The following is a 23562-nucleotide window of genomic DNA, read 5'->3' on the forward strand; positions in this document are numbered from 1 at the left end:
CATGTGCTCTGACTGGGGATCGAACTGGCAACTTTTTCGTTCACAGACCAGTGCTGAATCCACTGAGCCACACCAGCCAGGACACCTCCCAAGTACTTCTGCACTGCCCCCCTAGCCCTGATGACTTCACTGTCACCAATGAGAGACAGTCACCCCAAAGGGCAGTCAGCCCTCACAAGTCCAGCTTCAGCTACCGCCTGAGGGCAGGGACAAAGCCAAGGACAGAACTCTGGGCTGCCACTTAGAGTATCTTAAGCACAAAAGGGAAGTCATTTGGCTCCTGTGACATTCAGGGGCCTAGATAGGTAGGGGCACAGATGGTGTCCCGGGAGGCCCCCTCTTGTTTCCTCTGGGCTGGCTGTCCTCACTCTTCGAGCGGCTGTGTTTACCCAACAGCTTATACTTACCCAGTTTCAAATCCAGTGAAAAAAGAATTTCTTTTCCCCAACAGTTTCAACAAAAGTCACAGGCCCGACAGCACCAGCCCCAACTGCACTATTTGTCCTCCCATGAACTAAGTGGACTCTGTGGCCACCTCCACACCAGGGAGGTTCCCTTGCTCTAGGCAAGTGATCTCCACATGCACAGAGCAGACCCTGGCCTCACAGGCTGCAGAGGGCTAGACAGAGTGCCCGTAGGGCGACAGGGATGTGTGGACGTGAGTACAGCACTTGCCTGGGATTGCTGCACAGCTGAGGTCCGCTCCGGGCCCCAAGAAGCCATGTGGGCTCCTACCTGGCCCCTGCCCGTACTGGGAGCCCACCCCAGGGCCCCGCTCACCTAAAAATCTACTCTGAGATCAGGTCCGTGCTGCTCGGGCCAGGCTGGATCCATTCCCCACACCACCTGACATCTGGGTTGAACTCAAATTTTATGTGACAACATCACTTGTGCCAGGGACGGACAGCTGTCCTCACCGGGGAGGCCGTACATGGCCATCTCTTGTCAGGTTGCTGGCTTTGGCGGGCTCTGCTGGGTGAGGACACTTGGGAGGAGTGGATGTTGGCCCCGATACTGAGCTGGCCCGCCTGCGACAACCCTGCAGGGAGGGTGAGGATGAAGCAGTGTGCGCCAGACCCCGAGCGTTGGCACACCTGTTATAGAAGTCCCACAGTGTCCCACGGGCCCCGCTGCCCCCTTCAGAGGCGAGAGGAGTGAAGTTGCTGGAGGCCACCAGCGTCCTGACTGTCACAGGGCTGGAGAGACCCTTGGCGAAGGATCGAAGCTGAGGGTGCGCATGAAGGGCAGAGTGCAGGCAGGGCCGGTATGACGGGGGCCGGGAGGGGAGGCAGCAGCCTTGGCACCTGACTCCCGGGAGCAGCAGTTTTCGATGTCTTTCCTCGTAGGGCGCACACCAAGTAGTGACTGAAATTCTGCAGCGCACCAAAAAATGTATTTTTGCCAATCTGACAAAAACTAGGTATAATTTTGACTCATTCATACCAGATGACTATTATTGTGTTGACTGTTGTCACTTTTTTATTGACATTTTGTCATCCTTATTGTCATTTTGGCAATCTAAGGGAAAAGAGGTTGGTGCCCCTGGCTACACAGGCATTGCATGCTGTAAAAATTCTTGCGGCAGGCCGGTTGAAAATCGCTGCCCTGGAAGATGGAGGAGATTCACCCGGGTTGCAAAGGTGTCCCCCCTGCACGCCTTTGGGCTTAGGTTTCATCAAAATCCAACCAGCAAGTATGTACAAAAAAGTTACAAATATCTCAAAACACAAAAGCTCAGTCCTTTTATTTTAAAAATGTTTCCTTTTTCCTTCATAGGGAGCAGCAGGGGATGGGAGGGGAATGGATTGGCGGGATACTAACTCCGGGCTGTCCCCCAAGCCGTCAGAACCCTGAAGGGCCCCCCCCTCAGCCCCAGGGCAATGGGTGACAGCTGCACTTCCTGCTTTGGGCATGGGCCATGTCCTTGCAATCTGCGCCATCAGTAGCCGCAGGGGCCAGCCATTTACAGGCCCCGGAGTGGCTGGGAGAAACATGGGCACTCTAGGCGAGATCTCAGCTGCGCTGGCTGCTGGGGGAAACCAGGCACCAGTAGGGGCCCTGTGCCCATGATCTCCGCTGCCCTCTGGGGAATCAGAGACTGAGTCTCCATGGGGTAAGGGGTCCTGACCCAGACTCTGTGCCCCTACCTCAGAGTCCTGCGCATGCAGAGGAAGGAGATGGAGGCCAGAGGAGGGGGGTCTGGGGCTGTGTGAACCCCTGGGGACTTACGGGGGAGGCGGGCCTTCAGTCAGGCACTTGGGCTGGACCAGGGGCCCAGGGCAAAGAGGTGGAGTGGGGGGAGGCAGGCCCTACAAGAAAATTTATCATCTCTCAAAACCAGCAGCTCACTTGGGGACCCCCACGTCTGTAGTTCCCCCACCGCTGCGGCCAGCGGCCGCTGTGCTCAGGCGGGCAGCCTCAGCCCCGCATCAGCCAGTGGCTGCACAGGGACAAGGGATTTTTCCCAGAATTGTGCTAGGTGAGAGGTTGGCGGCAGACACCTCTTGGTGAGCGACCCCAGTCCCCAGCTCCATGCTCCCTACCTCCGCCCATTGCAGTTACTCCAACAGCTCAGCAGTATCCCAGTGACCCACACGGGTCACAATCTAGAATGCACCAGAATGTTCCAGGGCAGAGAGGGCAGCTTTCAACTACCCCTGTCCCCAGCCTGAGTGCTGATCGCCAAGTCAGGGCTTAATGGGAGCACCAGAACTTGATCACAATGTGACAACCAATGTAGCACTATTCTGTGGTAGAAGGGACAGGTATCAGAGAACAGGCCAGCGTCTTTTTTCTTTTTTAATGGCTGAATTTCAAAGAACCAGCCCCTTACGTAGGACAAATTCCCAGGAAGGAGCTGTATTAGTGCAACAAAGAGAAAGCCTTGACCAGACGCAAGCACTTTCCAGATATCTTGAGGACGAGCTCTCTTCAGCCCAGGCTGGCCACCAAGTCGGGGTCATGGACACTGGCTATGAGAAATGACCAGTGAGCATGGCCTCTCTCCTAACCCTGCTCCACCCTCCCTGGGATGCTGAGGAGACCACCACCTCCCATCCCGTTCCCAGACCAGGAGCTAAGGCACCAGGGCAGCGGGAGCTGGAGCCCCCATCCAGGGCTGGCAGGACCCCTGGGTGCATCAGCAGGCCAGCAACTCACTGCCCTCCACCTGCAGGCCTTTGCTCAGGAGGAAGGCATCCTGCTTGGGGTCACGACCCAGGAAGAGCTTCAGCATGACACTGGCATCCTGGGAGCCACCTGGTCTCAGGATGCGGTTTCTGTAGTCCAGGCCAACCTGCAGTGGGGCAGAAGGGCAGGGCTCAAAGGGGGTCCTTGAACACCCTTCACCGGCTCCCAGGGCGCCTGTGGGTGCTTGTGTCAGCATCGCAAGGAAGTGTGTGCTGACACCTCCGATGGGGATCTCAGAACACGTGTGCGAGCGTAGGTGTGTGTGCGAGTACATGTGTGTGCAAGGCTACATATGCACTTGAGTGTGTGGGCAGGAACGCTGTCCTTCAGGACCAGGGTAGTTGAGCCTCTGCTTTGACTAAGCAAAGGGCTGGAACACTGGCCGAGCCCCCAGCCCCACAGGGCCTGAAGTGGAGCCCTGAAGGGCTAAGGGAGGGCCCACCTCTGCCCCAGCGCCCTGCCCTGCCAGGGCTGGCTGCACAGGCACACAGGCACACAGGCCCAAGGCCAAGGCCAAGTGTCCTTGGTCCTAGGCAGTGGAATCATCATTCGAAGTCCTCTCCTCACCTTGCCATTGAGGACGCCCTCCTGCTTGAAGCGCGTGTGGAACATGTCCATGGAGTACACCTCGCTCCACAGGTAGCCGTAGTACTGCGCGTCGTAGCCTCCCGCCAGGTGGCCGAAAGTTGCAGGCATGTTGGTTCCTGGGAGACAAATGAGGCTGTGGGGAGGATGCCCTGGTCCCTGGTCTGCGCTCACGAGAGGGGGCTTCAAAGAGGCCACGTCAGAGAACCCTCCCCATCCGGAAGGAGGGAAACTGGTTCAACACTTCCAGAGAGCAGAGGCCAGGTGATCGGCCAAAGGAACTCAACTGACCTTTGCCTGTGAGCCGCTGAAGCGCGGAGGGCTCACCTGCAGCATTTTCACACTGCTAGCTGCCACAGCACTGGGGCTCAACGCCGGGAGACCCTGGGACAAGTCAAGGCTCGCCCACAGAACGAAGAGCATGTGTGGATGCAACACACTTTTTGAAGAGTTTTTAAAATGCTCATGAAACAGTAAACCAATGCAGTAATACCTACATTAAATCTCAGTATATGTTTATTATCGTATATGTTTATTGATCGAGTGTTTATGCCAACATGTGCATACATGTGAAGTAGGCGCATGCACTTGGATGACACACATTAAAATGTCATCTCCAGGGTACAAGACCACTCATCTTTTCTACATCTCCCAGGCTGTTCACAAAGCAACATGCAGGAGGGCGCCCTGAGGAAGCGCATAAAGGCGCTGTGGGGATGGAAGCAATGCATAGCCAGTGAGGAAGGATGGAGCCGCCCACACCAACTGCCCGTGAGGCTCCACAGCTAGAACCAAGGACCGAGGAAGGCAAAGCAGAAGTGAGGCCATTGGCTGCCTGCTTCTCTCAGGGCAGCCGAACCTACAAACTGGCCCAACTCCCTTCGCATGGTGCTAGGTCCTTGGTGACTCAGAGAACAACAGAGATGCCTCACCTCTGAGGTGGTCCGGGCCCATGAGCAGTTACCTGGCGTGGCTGGGACGCCGAGGACCTCCTGGCAGAGGCGGGCGTACTCCTCGGCCGGGTCTGCAGCCTTCTGCGTGTGCAGGGCCTGGTCTACCTTGGCCAGGACAATCTGGCGCAGGTTGAAGAGACCTAGTTGAGAGGAAGGAGACGAGAGGCTGGCACTGCACTCCCCAGCACCCTCCAGCTGGGGCTCTCCAGAAATCCCAAGGGCACACCTGGGCCTCGCAGGCTGCAGCAAGGGCACCAAAGACTCCCCTATTTTCCCTGGCCTCAGGGTCCGGAGGACAGAGGCTGGCAGGGTCCCAGAGCTGGCTGAGGCCTCGCTGAGCGGGGGCGCAGCAGGGTGCACCTGTGTTTGCCTGCCGGGACTTGATGAGCTTCTCGAGCAGCTCCTGGGGGATGGCGCTGCCCGTCCTGTAGTGCTGAGACATCCTGAGCAGCGGCTCCTTCTCCCACACCCAGTTCTCCAGCATCTGCGAAGGCGCCTCCACAAAGTCGCGCTCCACGTGTGTCCCACTGAACATGGCGAACTCCGCCTGTGGGGACGGGGCAGAGCACCCAAGAATGCGGACCCTGCTCTGCCAGCTCCTGTCCGCCCAGCCTTATCTGGGTGCACAGGTACACAGTACCCTAAGCACACCTGGGAGGGCAGTTACCATCCTGGGCATAGGCCCTTCCTCCCCGCAGACTGTGACACTTGGCTGAGGATAGGGACAATTGAGTTTCCCTGGGCAGCAGCTGGCCAACCTGTCTCAACCCAGGACACACAGAGAGGCAGAGAGTACGCATGTCCCTGCTGGTCCCCCAGGTTCCCTGTCCCTCCCATGAAGCCAATGCTCTCAAAAAGCCTGTAGCCCAAAAGGCCAAGGCCTGGAAACAGTGAAACCTGATAACGGACGCTGGATACATTCTATTTTGTCCACTTTTGTGGATCTGAAACTTTTCCTGAAAAATAGCACTTTATCCAGTGCAGCCAGGACCTAGGTCTGGCAGCTAATCAAGCCGCTGAGTGACTTAAGGCAAGTCCTATCCTGGCCCAAAGTGACACAGGGAACCCGGAAGAGGAGGATACATGGTCGGTCCTTCCTAATCACAGATTCCGTACCTGAGAACTGTAACTAAAATCTGTAGCCCCCACATCAACCACTGCAGCGTTTGCACGGTCTTTCAACGCTCTGCTTTCTGGTTTCAGCTCTGACTGTAACAGGTCCTTTTTATTTTATTGAGTGCCCTGTTTTTTGCACATTTCTGGTTTTATGGTGATTTCAATGGTCAAAATGGCCACCAACTGTGGTACTGAGGTGCCGGCTAGTGACCTCCAGTGAAAGAAGATTGTGACGTGCCTTAGGGAGAAAACCCATGTATTATAGAAGCTCATTTAGGTATGAATTACAGCACTGCTGGATGTGTAGCAACCATGTACATTACATAAGGTATCTTTAAACAGAAACACACATAACACAAGGCATTGATCAGTTAATAAAAATATTGTGGCCAGGTTTGCAGGAACCTAGCCCTGCATTTCCCTAGGAGCAAGTGGTTTAGGATCTGCTAACTTGGTGTTTGTGGCAACTTCAAAACACAGAACTGCTTTCAATAATGAGACTCAACTGTGTGTATCAGAAAAGACCCAACAAAAATGATATGGAACTGTGACAGTCACTGGTAGAAGGCTGTTCCAGGTATGGGAAATAATCCATCAGCTTGCTGCGCAGAGCGGGGACATGAACTGCCCAGGTGGTCAGAGGCGGTGGGGGCGCAGAGCCTGGTTGCGGACCAGACACTGGCTTTGCCCTGAGTTGCTGTTGGCAGTGAATAGGTGACCCTCACCTGACACCACAGACATTTACTTCACAATCGGTGACAGGTTAAAACAAAGAGCTAAGACTCAAAAAAAATTAGTGAAAAATTAGTGCCTTAGGTTAGAAAACAATGTCTTTTGGACACAAAACCCCTGCAAACTATGAAGGAAGAGTTAATAGACTAAACGTCATCAAAGTCAAAAACTTCTCATCAAAACATATTTCTAAGTGGTCCATCCACACACTGGAATATTACTCAGCCATGAAAAGGAAGGAGGCAGTGACAAAGGCTACAACATGGAAAACCTTGTATACATGATGCTCAGTGAGGGGAGCCAGACAAAAAAAAGCCACACAGTATATAATTCCATTTATGTGAAATGTCCAGGACAGGCAAATCCAGAGACAGAGAGTAGATTAATACTCGTCAGGACTACGGATGGGGTGGACAGAGTGGGGAGTGACAGCTAAGAGGCAGAAGTGATCTTTTGGGGGTGATGGAATGTTCCAGAACTGGACAGTGATGATTGCTGCCCAGATTGGTGAACTGACTAAAAACCACTAAGCACCCAGTTACCACATGCTCCCATTTCGCCCACATGCTCCCATTTAGCACACTTTTGCTATCAAGAAAAATGGCTATGTGTGAGAGGCCAGAGAAGAAATGCCCATGTGTAGCTGGGGTCCTGTGGCTTGGACACTAGGCTGGGGACTCAGAATACCCAAGTGAGTCCTGTCGCTGCCACTGAGAGCTTATTTGGGGAGTAAGCTCAACTTCCTAAGCTTCTGTATCTCCATCCAGAGAGGACAGCACCCCTCGAGCTCTTCCCCAGGCTCGGTGAGTGCCTGCTGGCCCCCGCGGCCTGAGCTCTGGCTGTCACTGCCGGCTTTCCCAGATGGTGCAATGTTTCTTAATGTGAGTGCTCAGGTGATGAGGCGGCATGAGCAACATCCTAGGCATGTTACACATATGTATCTTCACTAATCTAACAGCTCTGCGAGCTATTAAGGGCTAAATTGTGTCCCCCCAAATTCATATATTGAAGTCCTGACCCTCAGGACCACAGAATGTGACTATACATTTGGTGATGGAATCTTCAAGAGGTGATTAATTGAGGTCACTAAGGGGGCCTCGAATTCAATATGACTTGTGTCTTATGGCATCTACACACCAAGGAGAGAGGTCTCAGAAAAACCAACCCATCTGACACCTTGACCTCAGATCTCTAGCTTCTAGCACTGGGGAAGCATAAATTTCTGTTGTTTAAGCCACCCTTATTGGACTTTGTGACGGAAACTTATACAAGAGGGTGTTACCATATCCACGGTAATGTCATATGAAGACTCCAACATGGAGAAACCTGCCTCCAGACCCACTAACCAACAGGTATGAGTGGGGTACCCCTGCCCTCCCCCGCAGCCAGCCCCTCAACCCTGCGCCCACCTGAGAGCACAGCTGGTGCATCACGTGCCCAAACTCGTGGAAGTAGGTCTCCACTTCATCGTGCTGCAGCAGGGAGGGGGCGTCCGGGGTGGGCTTGGTGAAGTTGGCCACCATGGCCGCAATGGCAATCTGGCGGCTCCCGTCCGGCCGCAGGCAGCCTGGCTGCAAGCCAAAGCAGGCTGCATGCCCATACTTGCCTTCCCTGGGGGGAAGGGGGCAGTGTCAGGTATGGCTGGGGGTCTGCTCCACTTGTCAACTGGCCCAGAGGGGTAGCAACCCCAGACTAGTCCCCAATTCTACCAACTCCTCAATCAACCCATCTGCCAGCTGAGGCGACTAGACGCCCCAAAGAGCTCTTAGCAGAGGGGCGAGCACCCAAGTCCCCAGATGGTATGAGCACCCCTGGTCCCCCGCTCCAGCTCAGACGCACCTCGGGTAGAGGTCCAGGTAGAACTTCCCAACGACTGTCCCTGAGGACGTGTCCCTCACTGAGTACAGCTTCACATCTTCATGCCACACAGCGGCGTGCTCCTCCAGGTCAAAGGTCAGTCCTAGCAGCTCCTCATAGATGCCCAGCAGCCCCCTGGTGACCACCTGCATGGGGAAGTACTCCTTGAGCAGGTTCTGGTCCACGCTGTAGCACGTCTCCTCCACCTGGTTCATGTAGTAGCGCATGTCCCAGGCGTTGATCCGCCCATCGAAGTCCAGGCCCCTCTTCTCACATTCGGCCTTCTTCAGCTCCAGGATCACTGCCCGCTCCTTCTCTCCGAGGGGCTTCAGCTTCTGGGCCAGTTCGTCTGGGGGGACAGAGGGGAAGGCAAGGCTACCTCCCTGCAGCGACACCCCAAAGCCACCCATGCTCACCCCCACTGTGGTGAACCCCGATACATTGGTCTTGGCTTTCTCCGCTGTCCGGGTCCTGGTGCCCCCACTGGAAAGGGCGGCCCTGAGACAAAAGCCTGACCGAGGTAGTGCCCTACCACCTCACAGCAGCTCCAGAAGGGGTCCTCGGTCTTATTTTCACAAGGAAATGATAGTCACATGTGAGTCGTTTGTCTGGAGCCTCACTCTCAGGATGGCAGGACTGGGCCAGTTGCAGGCCTTGCCCCAGACCCAGCGCTCAGCGGCGGGGCTGGGATCCCTCAGGTCACATACAGGGCCAGGGGAGGCATTGGGATGCCCACCTCAGGGGGGGACAGAATGGGGTTCTCAGAAGCACCACCACGTCACAGTCAAGAACAGCACGTGGGAGGTAGAGGAAGGCCAGTTACCTAGGAAAGTAGCCACTTCCTGGCTGGTCTTGGCCATGTTCATCTCCAGGACGTAGTCGGCGTGCGTGCTGAAGCCCAGCAGGCTGGATTTCTGGGCCCGCAGGGTCACCAGCTCCCTGAGGATGGCACAGTTCTCCTGGAACCAACAAGTGAGCAGGCCTGTGGATGCCACTTCCCCCACGTGGCGCTCCCGGGCCAGCTTCCGGCTCCCCCAGTGGGTCTCAGCAGCTGTAAGGCTGCCCAAGCCCCTGGTTGGCACTGCTCTGGAACATCTGCTTTCCATCCCTCCTGACCTTGGCCTAGATCTCTACATACTTGCTTCTGTCCTAGCATATAAGCTATAAGCCCTCAGGTCCTTTCTGCAAACACAAAGGGTGTGAGTCATGAAGGGTTCTGAAGCTGGGTAAAAAGCAATGTGGGGGCTGGGACTCTCAGGATGGCCTCCGGAGGGCACTGTGCACCGGGGTGCCCCTACCAAGCAGGGCCTGGCCCAGGGTCAAGGCTGCACTGAGTCTCTACCGGCACTTCTGAGCAGCTGAGCCAATCAACCGAACTCGTGGGGCCAACACAAAATGAAATCTGTCTGTTTCATTTGCAAGGAGAGACAGAGGGCTGTTCAGAACATCCTGCTGGCATGATCGGTCCACAGGAAAACAAATTACAACTGGAAAGCTGAGTGGACAGCTTCCAGTCACATGAGGGGACACAAGGCTGGTGGCCAGCAGTGCCAGTCAGCATGCCATGTCCCATGGGACCTGGAGCTCTTCCTGTCCCCCCGTTCTGCCTCTCGGGTCAAGTCTGGGGGCCAGGACAGGAATAAAGACAAGGGGGCGCCAACCCCTATCCAGTCGTGAGCAGCCAAAAAGCCTGCAGCTGGAGCTCTCAACACTCTATACTGCCACCCTGCAGAAAGCAGCACACGGCATTGGAACCATAGCTCCTTGGCTCTGGGACGAGGCAGCCCCATTTCTACAGGCATCAGTAGTCCCCACTGTGTGTGCTGCCTCTGCCAGGGCTACATCTCAGATTCTGCAGTGCAAACCCCAAGTTATCTTCATATCAAAGTGGTCTGTCTTCTGCCCCAAAATGCGGAGAACACAGGACTTCACCATGTGCGTTTCCTGTTATCCTGTGACCTCTAGCCAGTGGCTCCTCTCCACCAGCCATGTGCGCACCAGTGGTGTCGCAAGAAGGGTGATGGAGGCTCCTCCCATCGCCCCTATCTGTTTGAGGGTAAACAGGAGTTGCCCAGAGGCCACAATGGGGTGTAGACACAAACCCAAGTGCCATGTGGGAATGGACATCTGAGGGCCGAGGCCACGCCCAGGGCCATGGCCAGAGGCCCAGGCCCCACACAAGCTGCTGAAGAGCAGAGGGCAAACCCAAGCTCAAGCCTGGGCAACGAAAGAACAATCCAAAGCTAAGGTGGGGCCATGGGAGACAGCTGAAGAGAGGAGGGTATCGGGATTTATGCAGGAGCAGATGCATGACAGAAGCAAGATGAGCTCGGGACAGAGGCTCTGACCCTTGCTGTGTGTGGCCCCGGGGACAGAACCGACCCAATGAGGCAATGAAGCCACCAAGCTCACTGAGGGCATTCCCGGTCACTGGACCTAGGTCAATAGACACTGGGTGACCCTTGTAGGCAAGCCACTGAGGCACCTCACCCCAGCACTGAGCAGACAGGACAGGCCCGGCACTTCCAAGTTCCTGATGAAGCTGTTTCGCAGACAGGCGCCCCAGGCGAGTCCCTGAAGCCAGACCCTGGCACCGCCTTCTCACCTCCTTGCATCGACAATTGAAGGCCTCCTCCACCTTCCTTCTGGTCTCAGGTACATGGCATTTCTTCAGAAGAGGAAAATAGTGAGGGTACTTGAGGGTGACTTTGAATTTCTCATCCTCAGTCTTTTCCAGCGAGTTCAGGAAGTCCTCAGGAAGCCCTCCTACGAATCAAATTAGGGGGGCTTTTAAAGACCAGTGTACGTACAAGGTGGGAGGGGTGGGCTAGGAGTGGGAGCCAACAGGAAACGACAGGCCCGGCCTCCCCTTCACACTGCGTTTCTGGCTTCTGCCCTAAGCTAAGCCCAAAGGGAAGATGTCAAGGACTTGCCCGCCTAGGAAATCTGCTACCATTTGCATCAGGACTCTCTGGGGAAAGAAAAGCTACAGTCGGCTGGGCCCTTGGACAGGGGGGGCTTCCGAGGGCTATGTTCTCCTCCTGTGTCCTTTCTCAATAAATGGCACCGCAATGAACAGAACCCAGCCAGCAGCCCTGACCACGCCCCCACTGGGCAGCACCCCCGACCCCAGCGGCCCGCACTGCTGCAACAGCCTCCCCGCTGGTCCCCTGCGCCTGACCCGTCTTTCCATGACAGAGATCTAGGTACACTGCCCTCAGACTGAGCACGTTCAGGGCTTCCACCTCGTGGGGAAAAGATGGAATGAGCCTAGAAGATCCTGTGTCAAAAGAAAGCTGCTCAAAGCCTAACACAGACATGCCAAGCTTGAATCTGTCCCTTGAGGTCAAATTGGGACTGTAAATGATAACGGCAGTAGACTCTAATCCATTGAATAAAATAGGATCTATAGTCCACACTGATATGGATAAATTAATAAATAAATGGGGGGCCCGGCCAGTGTGGCTCCCTTGGTTGGGCATTGCCCTGCAAAGTGAAAGGCCACCGGTTCCATTACAGATCAGGGCACATGCCTGGGCTGCAGGTTTGGTCCCCAGCTGGGGCACATATGACAGGCAACCAGCCAGTGTTTCTCACATCGATGTTTCTCTCCCTCTCTCAAAAAATAAATAAATAAAATCTTCAATAAAATAAAATAAATGGGGGGGAAGAGAAAGCTCTGACTTATGAGAAAATCGACTAACATAGGTACAAAACCACCCACGGGTGCTACAGCTGGTGGGTGGAAATGCGGTGAGCAGCCATGTCAAAGCCTCACTTGAGAAATTATTGATCATGAAGGGAAAACTGGTGTTACAATGGGGACACCTGGCAGACAATCACCTAATTAAAATTTGGGGGGAGAAAAGGATATGCAGAGAGAGACACATCATCTGTATTTTTGTAAAATAACACCAAGTGTCTTTTGCAACCAGGAAAAAAAATAAACAAGTGCCACAATCTTGCTCCGCTAGACCTGCAGACAGGGCCAGACCCTGCCAGGCAGGGCAGACATGTCCCAGCCACTGCTGCCGCCCCCACTCCAGCAAGACAGAGTGTCTGAGGCCAGGCAGGGTGCACAATCATCTGTTCCATGTGCTGGGAATTCAAGCTGCCCACACAGGAGGCCAGTCTGACAAGCGAGGCCCTCGGGCTGGACAGAAAGCAAAGCAGTCCCATGGACAGCATGGGCGAGCAGATTCCTGAATTCCAGAGACCTGGGGCTCCCTTTGGTCAGGAAACATGGCGGCTATCCTTAGATGCGAGGAGCCACATAGTGGGACTTGCTGCCCGGGACACAGTGGGAACTGAATGAGAATGAAGGGCAGCAGAATGTAGCTATGACCAGTCTGTAAGCACTTGTTCTAGAAGATGCACATTCACGGGTCTCTGTGTAGTGCAGCCACCTTCGACAAGGGTCTTGCGTCCTCCCACCTCCAAGTCAAAAGCTACTGGACTCACGGAGCCATACCTTACATAACATGACTCCACACTGCACAACATGCAGCTGGTTAGGATACAGAGCCTGGCCGGAGCCACTCTCAGGCTGCAGCACAGCCACTGGCCCGGAAACTTCAAAACTGACAGTGTCGGGAAAGATGGGGGAAAATTTGCAAAAGGCCAAGGAACTGTTCAATAGGAAAGGAGCCTGATGAGACACAAAAAACTAAGTGGACCCCAGTTGGGAGAGAGAACACCGCGGGGAGAGCTGACGTGGGAAACCTGCCTGCACTCTCAAGGACACGCTGCTTGATGTTCTGTTTCCTGAGTGGGAGAGCTACACCTCTGATGCAGGAGAATGTCCTGTTCCTGCTTAAGTGTCACAAGCCAACTAGTAACTCTCACGGGTCCGGAAATAACACATGGGTATCGGCAGAGAAGGTGGGGAAGCAGAACCCTAGCAGGGGATGAGCCTGGGTGAGGTACACAAGGCTTTCCAAGGCATCATTCTCCCAACTTTCCCATAGGTTTGAAACTTCACAAAACAAAATATTCAGGGAAAGAGAAGTAGGGAAAAGTAAAAACTAAAAAGGATGCCTAAGCCCTAACCCTTCAAAATTCCTGTGTACAGCCAGGCTTAGGAACTGCTGATTCAGTCTATCCTCTTTCCTTTCTAAGACTTTTAGAAATAAAAACGACAGCCCTGGCTAGTGTAGCTTAGTGGACTGAGTGCCAGCCTGCGAACCAGGAGGTTCCCGGTTCCATTCCCGGTTGGTTACATGCCTGGGTTGCAGGCCAGGTCCCCAGTTGGGGGCATGTGAGAGGCAGCTGATCAATGTATCTCTTGCACATTGATGTTTCTCTCCCTCTCTTTCTCCTTCCCTTTCCCTCTCTCTAAATATAAAGAAAATCTTTAAAAAAAATAAAATCAATAAAGAGGCATAGAGCATGATCTCAGAGGTGATATCCCAGCTGACTCAGCGGCAAGGCTGAGGCTGCTAACCTGCTGCTCCTACATCCTCACCCAGGCCCCTGCCACTGTCTCAGGACAGCACCCATCAAGGTCAGAATCAACAGGCAGAACACGGCCCTCTCTAAGGAAGCATCTAGAACCTTAAATTCCAAAACACCGAGCGCTCCAAATGAAAAAACCCAGATGAATGCCTTGACCTCTGAGGGAGGAGGCAGTGGACCTGGAGCGCCTCCCCAAGACCGGCTGTCGACGTTGCTACCTTCCCCACCCAGCCCACCACGCACCCAGCTCCTCTCGTGTGAAGGGCAGGAAGGTCGTGTCCTCGTTCAGGTTCTTATTGAAGTCAATGCACAGGAGACTCAGCTTCTTTTTGATGCCTTTGATTTTCTGAAGGAGAGAATAGCCTTGAGAGAAGGGGAGCACCGCTGTTGAGACCCACCACAGAAGAGGCAGATGAGGTAGGAAAAGCAAGAGGTTTTTGGCACAAACGCCTGTCTGCTGTGCTGAGCAACCTCGTGATGTGGGGACTCAAGGGTGTCCTCATCTGTCCAGGTCCCTGGCCAAGAGCCTTCGGGACCCTCCTACTGAGGAAGTGCCCCAAGAGTCTACAGCCTAAGCATTTGGACATCCCACCAGAGTTCAAAGTTCAGGCTCCATCTGGTTTTTAGAAAGTTAAAAATTGACCCGTCCGGGTGAGGGAGTGACATGGGGGGCACAGAGAAGTGCCTAGGCCCAGGGTGTCAGGTGGGATCGCCGGGGCTGCCTGGCACAGGGAAGGAAGAGGGAACAGGGTGAAGGCAGACACCCCACTTACCAACCACGGGACTGGGAGCAGGTGTCGCCCTCCCAGCTGGAAGACAGGGGATACCTGTCTTCTGTGATATTTTGACACAATAAGAAATGTGTATTTTTGACTAGACCCTGTTCCTAAAATGCTTGGAATTTGCTAAGTGAAAAAGCTCTAGGGGGACAAAAGTGACAGGAGCCCCTTGCAACCACACTTGAGTTTATGTTAATGAGCCCACTTTCGGAAAGCCCCAGAACCAGAGGATTTGTTGAACTTTTCGTCCCACCCTATTCCCCACCTTCTGCAAAGGGAGACGGGCTGAAGGTTGGAGGTTGAAATCAGTCCACTGCCCTGGCTGGTGTGGCTCAGTGGATTGAGTGCTGGCCTGTGGACTGAAAGGTTGCTGGTTCGATTCCCAGTCAGGGCACATGCCTAGGTTGTGGGCCAGGTCCCCAGTTGGGGGCATGTGAAAGGCAACTGATCGATGTATCTCTCGCACACGCATGTTTCTCTCCCTCTGTTTCTCCCTCCCTTCCCTCTCCCTAAAAATAAAAATAAGCAAAATCTTTAAAAAAGAAGAAAAAAGCTCCTTCATGTGGGATCCCCACATATCTGTTCATGCATCTGAATTCAGAAGAGAAGCTGTGATGCAGCACTTTACTACGGGCGGAGAACTGAGTTTTTCCTTAATACCATCACACCGAAGTCATGGGGACAACTGAATGCAGGAAGGTGCCTGGGGAGGCCTGCACTCTCTCCTTCACTGAGGGAGCCCCATGACCCTGGGGAAGCCCCGCATGACCTCAGAGAACGAAGAGCAGAGCAGGTGCAAAGAGAGAGCTGCTCCAGACAAAACTCCCACCAGAGTTCAGGCAGCAGAAAGATGGCATCAGGTCAGAGGCTGGGCCCTCCCCAAGGCCCGGCACTCACTTCTTGAGTTTCCTCCGGCAGGTGGAGCCCGTTCCTTCGGCCTAGTTTGATCAGCCGCTCCAGGTACCGTGCTGCCTCTGGCCTCAGCGAGTCCTTCTGAACTTTTTCCTAGAAGAAGAAAATCAAAGTTCTGTTTACAATGAAAAATTGTGACAGTGCCAAAGGCTGGGAGGCAGCGGAGAGACCGGCTCACTCAGACGCTGCTGGGGGAAGGCAAAATAGTGCAGCCACTCCAGAAAGTAGTTTGGTGGTTTCTTGAGAAGACAAATGTACAATGACCCTGTGACTCAGCAACTGCCCTCCTCGGCATCTATCCCAGAGAACAAAGCCTTAAGTCCACACAGAACCTGCATCCAGATGCTCACTACTGGCACAGCAGACTGCCCAGAGGGTGTGCAGCAAGTGAGCACTTGCGCAGGAGTAAGGTGAGCGGGCAATACCCTGCTTGTGAGGGTGACTTTGGTTCCACAAAACGTTACATTGGGGAAAATCAGACAGTGTAGATGAGACTTTTTTGAATCATTTCTCAAAACCGCATGTGAACCTACAATTGTCTTGGTAAGAATTTCAATGTTAAAAAACAATACAGCTTGTGCTTCCCCAGCGTACGCCTCCACGTGCACCAAAGCACACGGGAGCATTTTCCTGATCCTGAGGCCGACATGTTGGCACATTTGAAGGGGGTGGGTAAGCAGCACGAGGAGCGTCTGCGTTCACCTGCGAGCCCTCCGTCCTCAGCAGCAAAGGTTTCCCCTGCCGCTGAGAAGAGCCCCAAATGGAGATGGAACCCACTCTCGTGCTGTCATCTGGCATGTCACTCGACCCTGCTCACCTCAGGAGGGAGACAGGATATTATCTCTGAGTAACACCCAACGAGGTCAGGAAAGTGCGATGACATGGTGAACGCGGGAGAATCGTAAGGAGTCCTAGGCTTTTCATACTGGGTTTTTTGTTCCTCTCCATTTGACTTTTCATTTTTTTCTTTTTTTAATCCTCACCAGAAGGCTTTTTTTTTTTTTTTTAAGAGAGCAAGGGAGAGAAGCATCAATATAAGAGAGAAATATCGATCGTTTGCCTTTTCGTATGCAACCCAACTGGGGAGCAAACCTGCAGCCTGGGTATGCGCCATGACTGGGAATGGAACCTACAATCTTTCTATCTATGGGACAACATTCCAACCAGCTGAGTCACCCGGCCAAGGCTATTTCTGTCCTTTTTAAAATAATTTTTTTAAAACTGTGGTAAAATAAACATAAAATTTATCACCTTAACCACTTTCAAGTGCACAGCTCAGTGGCATTAAGTCCATTGACACTGCTGTACAGCTGTCCCCACCGTCCACCCCCAGAGCTGTTTTCAGCTTTCTGCCTTTTAAAGTCTGGGCAGAGAAATGGTCCAGTTGGAAAAGGTGTCAGCCCACTGGTCCCCCTGGAGACACAGCCCTGCCCCCAGCTTTTTACCTCCCATGTGCCCAGTTCCATGTCCTCGCAACGTCCTCACCTGCAGCCAGACGATCCTCTGGTACACATCCTGCCTCATGCTCATCTCCACGTCAAACTCAGACAGCTTCTTGTCGGCCTCTGTGCTGGCCGTCCGAATGTCCTTACATGGAGAAACGTGCTGGGGGAAGTCAAGGATATTCCGCTGAACTAAAACAGGGAGACAAGGGGGCAGCTGTGAAAATGGGCCCCAGGTGGAAACTGGCAAGCGCGGACCGCAGGCCCCAACCACAGAACTCATCCCTGTTTGTCCATGCGCTCAGTTCGCATTCTCTACACCAGGTCCTGGGCTGGGCACCAGGACAGAGAAATGAGTGCTGTCACCCATGTCCTCAGGGACCTCACAATCCAAATAGAAACATATTTAACTCACAATACTCCAAGGCAAGGAACTGTAACAGAGAAGTATGACAAGACCAGGAGAGGCTAAAGGGACTCCACGCTAGAGAAAGAGCCAGGGCTGCTGATGACTCAATTTAAATTCACGAATGATTTTGTAATTTACATACCACATTCATAGTTTGTTAAATAGAGGAAGAGTGGGTGGCTATAAGGGCATAAGTTTTAACACAGACTCATGTGACCCAGCAATTCCATACCTGAGTGTCCACCCACAAGGAATGAAAACAGGTCCACACAGAAACCTATGCACACCCATTCACAGCAGCAGGATGCGTCTGAACCACATAGTGGAAATAACCCAAATGCCCACTGATAGAGGAGTGGATATACAAACGTGGTTCATCCACACAGGGGACTATTACTGAGTCTCGAAAAGCAGTGAAGCACTGATATGCACTACAATGCGGATGGACCTTGAACACATGGCGCTCAGTGAGAGAAGCCAGACACGAAAGGCCCCAGAGGGTGTGATTCCATTCACGTGAAATGACCAGGACAGGCACATCCAGAGGCAGAGAGTGGATTTGTGGGTGCTGGGAGAGGGGGAAGGAGCTTCTTTTGGGGGTGTCAAAAATATTCTAAAATTCAATTATGGTGAAAGTTGGAAAACACTGCAAATACACTAAAAACCACTGGAATGTATGCTGTAAATGGGTGAATTACACAGTATGTAAATTATATCTCAAAAAGCAGTTAAAAAAAGCACACACTTTGCATGGAGAAGCCTGAATTCAAATCACAGCTTGGCCATTTCCATTGTTCTGGGCCTTTGAAATGTGCCAGGTCTGGGTGCATCTCACTGCACCATGGAGACCTCTGAAGGCAGCACAAGGACTCACCTGCTCAGTTGACTTGTGTTAAACAGTGGGGTTCTGGGTGGGCCAGATGCTGGCTGCCCAAGAGAGAACAGTGAAAAGGACAGAACCAGCCTCTAGGTTTGGGGTTCGCCGACTGACATGCGCTGAGTGTGACATCAACAGTGCAGAGTAAGGGATTAATCTAGGCAGCTAGCGCAGGACAAGAGGCCAGGGAAGGGGCTCCTGTGATCACAGAGCAGTGTGACATCCAGCAAAGTGGAAGGTGAGAACTCCAGGCTGAGCGCACAGGGAGTGAGCAAGTGCAAGGCCACATGGCCGGGTGGACAGCCTTAGAGGGTGAGAAGGGCCGACAGTGCAGGGCACTAAAGGCCGCATCTGGGACTCTGGCCGTCACCCCGAGAGCAGTGAAGAGGCCCTGAAGGGCCGGCCCAGAGGAGCGCCGCAAGTCAGTTTTAGTTTTCCTTAAAATTACCATAGTTACTGAGTGAGGGTGGGGGTAGAATGACGCTAGACAAGTGGGAATTAGCATCCTCAGCCTTCGAGCGCCTCCTGTGAGAAAAAAGGGGGAAACTGAGGCCCATCTGCCCAAAGTGAGGAAGGGGAGGGGAAGCAGGGCACAGAGCCTGACCTGCAGGCCCTCACCTCATGGCCCAGCCTTCAACACCAGCAGAGCTCACATGGTGAGGCCTCAGGAACAAGTGAGAATCCTGCAGCAGGGATTCTCGATGGTTCCCAAGAAAATGACTTTTGCTAGAGATGTGGGGTCAGGGAGTTTCTGGGCTCAGGATGCTCCACTCTGAGACTTCCCTTGCTCTCTTGTCATCACATCATCATCCTGTACAAGAGGGGGCTCTGGGAGGTGGGTGTTGCTATCTATTTAATAGAGTATCTCACTCCTCCCAAAGACAGACCCCAAGGAGGAGAAACGGAGCCAGGCTGGAGATGGCATCGGGTTACCCAAAGCACATGGGGAGGCCTCAGGGAGCAGAAAAGCAAGGGGGCCAAGTTCAGTTCTCAGAGAGAAAACAAATATCCCCTGGGACTAGAAAAGGGGTGAGAAGGGCTCCAGTTTCAAGGCAGGCACCTGAGCTGGCTCTCAGGAGGTGGGTAAGGACCTATCGTGCCAGGTGGCCAAGTGGAACAGGGTACACAAGGGAACAGGCCACACCTGCTGGATGCTTTTACCCTCATCAGCGTCTTCACCCACCACGACCCCAGGCGATAAGTGGCGCCACCTCATGGTAAGGGTTCAGGAACTCCATGCCCAGATCCTGACCTGGACTTACCTGTGTAGAACACCTCCACGTCAGCCAGTGCCTTAAGTGTATTCTCATAGGACACTTCCTCAAACTTCTGGGAGCCCACCTGGTCATACACGCGCTTGGTCTGCTCCATGAGCTCCGCCGTGAGCTCCCCTATTTGTTGGGCGCTCAGGTCCCATCTCAGGTAGTTCACCACGGAGCAGGGGGCTGCTGTGTCCAGGGCGTCTCCTGCACAGGCTACACAGAGGACAAAACCCCACACCAAGCATCTGCTTCACATCCAGAATTAGGGTCAGAGTAAATGGTGGGGGGAGGGGTACAGAGGAATAGGAGAGGACCGCTGTGTGTCCCTCTGCAGATGCGCAAGGTTCAAGGGCTTGGTGGGGATGCACAGGGTGATCAGTCCTCTGGAGAAGGTGATTCTGCTCCCCAGGGGACAAAAGATGACATCCGCGGAGATTTGTGGTTATCAGAACTGAGGAGTAACGCTACTGCATCTAGTGGGTGGGGACCAGGGATGCTGCTCAGTACCCCACAGTGCCCAGGATGGCCCCTCACAGAGAGTGAGTCGGCCCCAAATGTCAATAGTGGGGAGGTGGACATTTGGTGGACACATGCATTTCACTCAAAGAATAATTTGATTACAGGATGTAACTCCCAGTGACATTTATAATGTAATACCTTTCTAAAACAGGGAAAATTCTGATTATCTAAACATCCCTAGCCCTGCGATCTTTCGGATAAGAGACTGGTCTGTACTAATAGCAGTCACTTGACAACTTCCACATGAGGTTCAGAGAATAAGATGTTTTGTACTCTTCCCCTCTCTGAATTCTCAGACAGTTCTGTACTCTGCCTCCCATTTGCCTGTTTTATGGATGGGAATGCTGAGAACTGGAGGATTCAAGTCTCCCGCCACAATGATCCCACAGCCAAGAAATGGTGAAGATAGGGTTCACGGCCGCAGTCTGATTCTACTGCCACACTGTGAACTGCTGTACTGTACTCATAGCACCTTTGTTAATCTGCTCATCTTGTTTTCAGGTCTTCCTGTCCCCTTCCCAGGGCTCCACCCTATACTCAAGATTCAAGTTCAAACCTTTCATCAGCATCTACACCTGCCTGTTTTTATACAGCCCTTGAGCTAAAAGTGACTTCAGGTGGGAGGTGGTATGTGGCAGCCAAGCCTAAACCATGTGTGCCCTTACAGAGCAGGTGCCGACCTCTGATCTACATTGTCCAGACTCTCCTGGATCCAGTACAGCAGGTTTGGTTAGCTGGTTTTGCCAACTGCTCTGTGCCCAGCCACACTGGCCTTCCTGCAGGTTGACATCTCTGCCCTGAGCTCCTCCATACCAGACTTCCTTTCCACATTCCTCTCTCAGAGAGGCCCCGCCATGGCATTCCTATAGCACCTGTAGGTCTGGAATGGCTACACCTGTTTCCAATTACTTGTTGAGTTAGAGAACAGAGTGGGTGTGGAATGTATTGCTCCAGGAAACACCTAGATGTGCCTCATTTTCCCCTTCTGGCCTGCCAGGAGTTGAGCAGGGCCAAAGTAGTCCTGGACTCCCCTTCTTGTGAACACTAGGAATCTTTGCAGGGTGCTGCTGGCTCAGACTTGTGCTTGGCATCTTTGCAGTAGGGTTTTTGAATAGCACTATCAACATTGGGGGCTGGGTCGTTCTGGGAAGGGGGCGTCCTAGGCACTCTTAGGGTTCTAAGTAGCATCCCTGGCCCCCCACCCACTCTATTCCAGGAGGATCCTCAGTCATGACAGCTACAGATGTCCACAGACATCACCCAGGGTCCCCTAGGGTGGCACAATCATCCCAGATGAAGACCACGGATTTACACTAAGGGGTGGGGGGCGGCGGGAGCATTTAAATCAGCCCAAGTCAGATTCTCTGGCCAAAAGATTGCTGCAAACTTAGGGGAAATCTGCTTGCAGAGTATTTTGGATTTCGGAATTGTCAAAAAGGGACTGTAGGTCTGTATTAAAATTGGTGGTAAAGAAGGGCTCCAAGAGCTCAGGAAAGGTGGGAGATCCACTTGAGCTGGAAGAGTTAAAAAAAAAAAAAATCTCCTGGAGAAGCTAGGATTTGAAAAATCTGAGCAGATACATTTATTCCATAAATATTTACTGATTATCACCTATGTGCCAGAACCCCAACCTAACAATCAATCCTGCTGTGAACAAGGCAGACATTCTCTGCCTTCCTGAGTCCATAACCCTAGTTGTAATTATTATCATTAATACAATTATCATCACTATCGCAATGGGCTAGAGAAAGAACTGCAAAGGACAGGTGGCCAAGGAAAAATACCAGGAGGCATGACACAACCTGGGCGATTTTCTAAAATACACACTTAACAGGTCACATCGTTTCCCTAATGAAAACCCATCCATAACGCCCATTTGCATTTAAACGGTGTGATCTAGCCAAAATGACTTCTTATTCTCCAAACGCGTTACCCGTGTTCCTGCCTCCCGGCTTTAGCCCTCACGATTATTGCCTACTGGGACGCTCCTCCCCGAGGTCTTAGCAGGACGGAGGTTTCTCCCCATCTGAAATGCCACCTCCTCCCAGAAGCCCTCCAGGAATACCCTAATAAAAGCGCCACCAGCCCCAGCAATGACCGCTCTCTAAAGCCCTCTCTTCTTCTTCACTTTCTGAACGTCTGTCTCCGGCTCTTGAACTCCGTCTAGAACTCGGGGTCTCTCCCAGAATCCACCCCAGGACCCTACTCGCCCTTAGTAGAAGCGACATGTGTTGGTTGAATGAGTGAAGCACTAGAAGAATTGGTTCGTTCATTCATTCTGCCACCGAGCGGACGAGGTCCTGCGCTCGCCAATCCTTCTCCAGGGACCCGGTCACTCGAGGGTCACTGCGCCCCGATCTTAGGCCCAAGTCTCTACCCCCGAAGGCACGAGGGTACAGGGGGCGTACGGGTCCCACTAGCGGGACCGCACCGAGGGATGACCAGTACCTGCAGGGGTCTTCATGGCGGGAGGGTGTGCACCTGCGATCTCTCTCTCTCTCTCTACCTAGTCCGCGTGGGGCTGCCTCAGCTGCCGCGGACAGCCGCCTCCGTCCGTTCAGCGTACGCTGCCGTAGCGACTAAGGTGCCCGCCGCCCGCGCGCCCACTGAACGCTGGGAGGGTGCTTGCGCCGGAGAGTAGGGCGCACGCGCGCCCCAGCTCCACCCATAACAGGAGCAGCCCTGGCTAGTCATGACACTCACAGTCTGCGCACGCGCTCCGCAGCCGTCCCTGCCCGTCATTGGCTCTCAGCTGCAAAAAGCGAGAGGCAGTGCCCCGAGGAGAGGGATACGTGAAGACAGGCATCGCGCTGCGCGCTGGCACCTCTAACCCATTACACATTTGTGGTTCTCTGCTCAGTACTTCGCCTGGGCTTCTAGTCTCCGTAGTAATTGGTAACTGCGTCCTGTCTACCTAACAACAACAAAAAAAGCAATTAAGTATTATTGAAAAAGCCTCAATGAACGACGGATCCAGAACTTCAAATTACAATAGGTATTTTGGAATAGTGCAGTAACAAGAGAGAGACAGAGACAGAGAGAGTTGTCGGTTAAAATAAAGTCTTGAACTAAGGCACCCAGAAATAAAAACTTACTAGAATTAAACTAAAAAAACAAACAAACAAAAAAACCCCTCTTATTTCTGCAAGAGAAAATACGCCAAGGCGTTAAACGTGCATGCGTTTTAAGTAAGATAAAATGAATCGAGAGAACACTTCTGGCAACTTTAACACTAGCGGTGGGCAATTCTGAGTCATCCTAGGGAATTTCTCGTCACTCCCTCTCTATTAAGCGCACTGAGCTTAATTCTATTTTAGTCTTCATTTTCACTCTTCTGTGTACCTGGAGTGCTTTCCCTTACCTTCCAAAACTGCATTTAAAAATAGAGACCCTCCCTAACCATCCCAGCGAACCTACCTCCCCAATCACGATCACAACACCCCATTTTTTCCTCATAGCGCTTGCCATTCAGTGAA

General features: G+C 53.0%; 1 protein-coding gene across 3 annotated transcripts; it reads right to left on the reverse strand.

The window, feature by feature from the left end:
• Window positions 1-2757: 2757 nt before the first annotated feature.
• On the reverse strand, window positions 2758-22722 carry THOP1 (thimet oligopeptidase 1). 3 transcript variants are annotated; one of them, XM_054586857.1, is made up of 14 exons: window positions 22535-22722; window positions 19568-19780; window positions 17063-17211; window positions 15563-15670; window positions 14130-14232; window positions 11038-11198; window positions 9256-9391; window positions 8415-8781; window positions 7985-8186; window positions 5088-5274; window positions 4739-4867; window positions 3757-3893; window positions 3170-3295; window positions 2758-2972 (listed from the first exon to the last, which is right to left on the reverse strand). In XM_054586857.1, the coding sequence occupies exons 1-14, from the start codon at window positions 22548-22550 to the stop codon at window positions 2814-2816; spliced, it is 2193 nt and encodes a 730-aa protein (XP_054442832.1). In that variant the 5' UTR covers window positions 22551-22722; the 3' UTR covers window positions 2758-2813. The 3 variants fall into 3 exon arrangements, 2 of the variants coding, with proteins under 2 accessions (XP_054442832.1, XP_054442840.1); XM_054586865.1 differs by having other exon boundaries at window positions 2810-2972; window positions 3160-3295; XR_008530300.1 differs by having other exon boundaries at window positions 2944-2972; window positions 3086-3295.
• Window positions 22723-23562: the final 840 nt, after the last annotated feature.

The sequence above is a fragment of the Pteronotus mesoamericanus genome, unplaced genomic scaffold (assembly GCF_021234165.1).
Source record: "Pteronotus mesoamericanus isolate MK-2021 breed Mesoamerican mustached bat unplaced genomic scaffold, CSHL_Meso_final contig_1210, whole genome shotgun sequence".
In the NCBI taxonomy this organism is placed as follows: Eukaryota; Metazoa; Chordata; class Mammalia; order Chiroptera; family Mormoopidae; genus Pteronotus; species Pteronotus mesoamericanus.

Bases quoted from the DNA above. Each gene is read 5' to 3' on its own strand.
- THOP1 (XM_054586857.1), bottom strand. The intron at 15,671-17,062 runs GTGAGGACGTTG...TTCTTCTTCTAG, and splicing joins AGAGGATCGTCTGGCTGCAG to GAAAAAGTTCAGAAGGACTC. The intron at 3,894-4,738 runs GTAACTGCTCAT...TTTGTCTCCCAG, and splicing joins CGGCGTCCCAGCCACGCCAG to GAACCAACATGCCTGCAACT.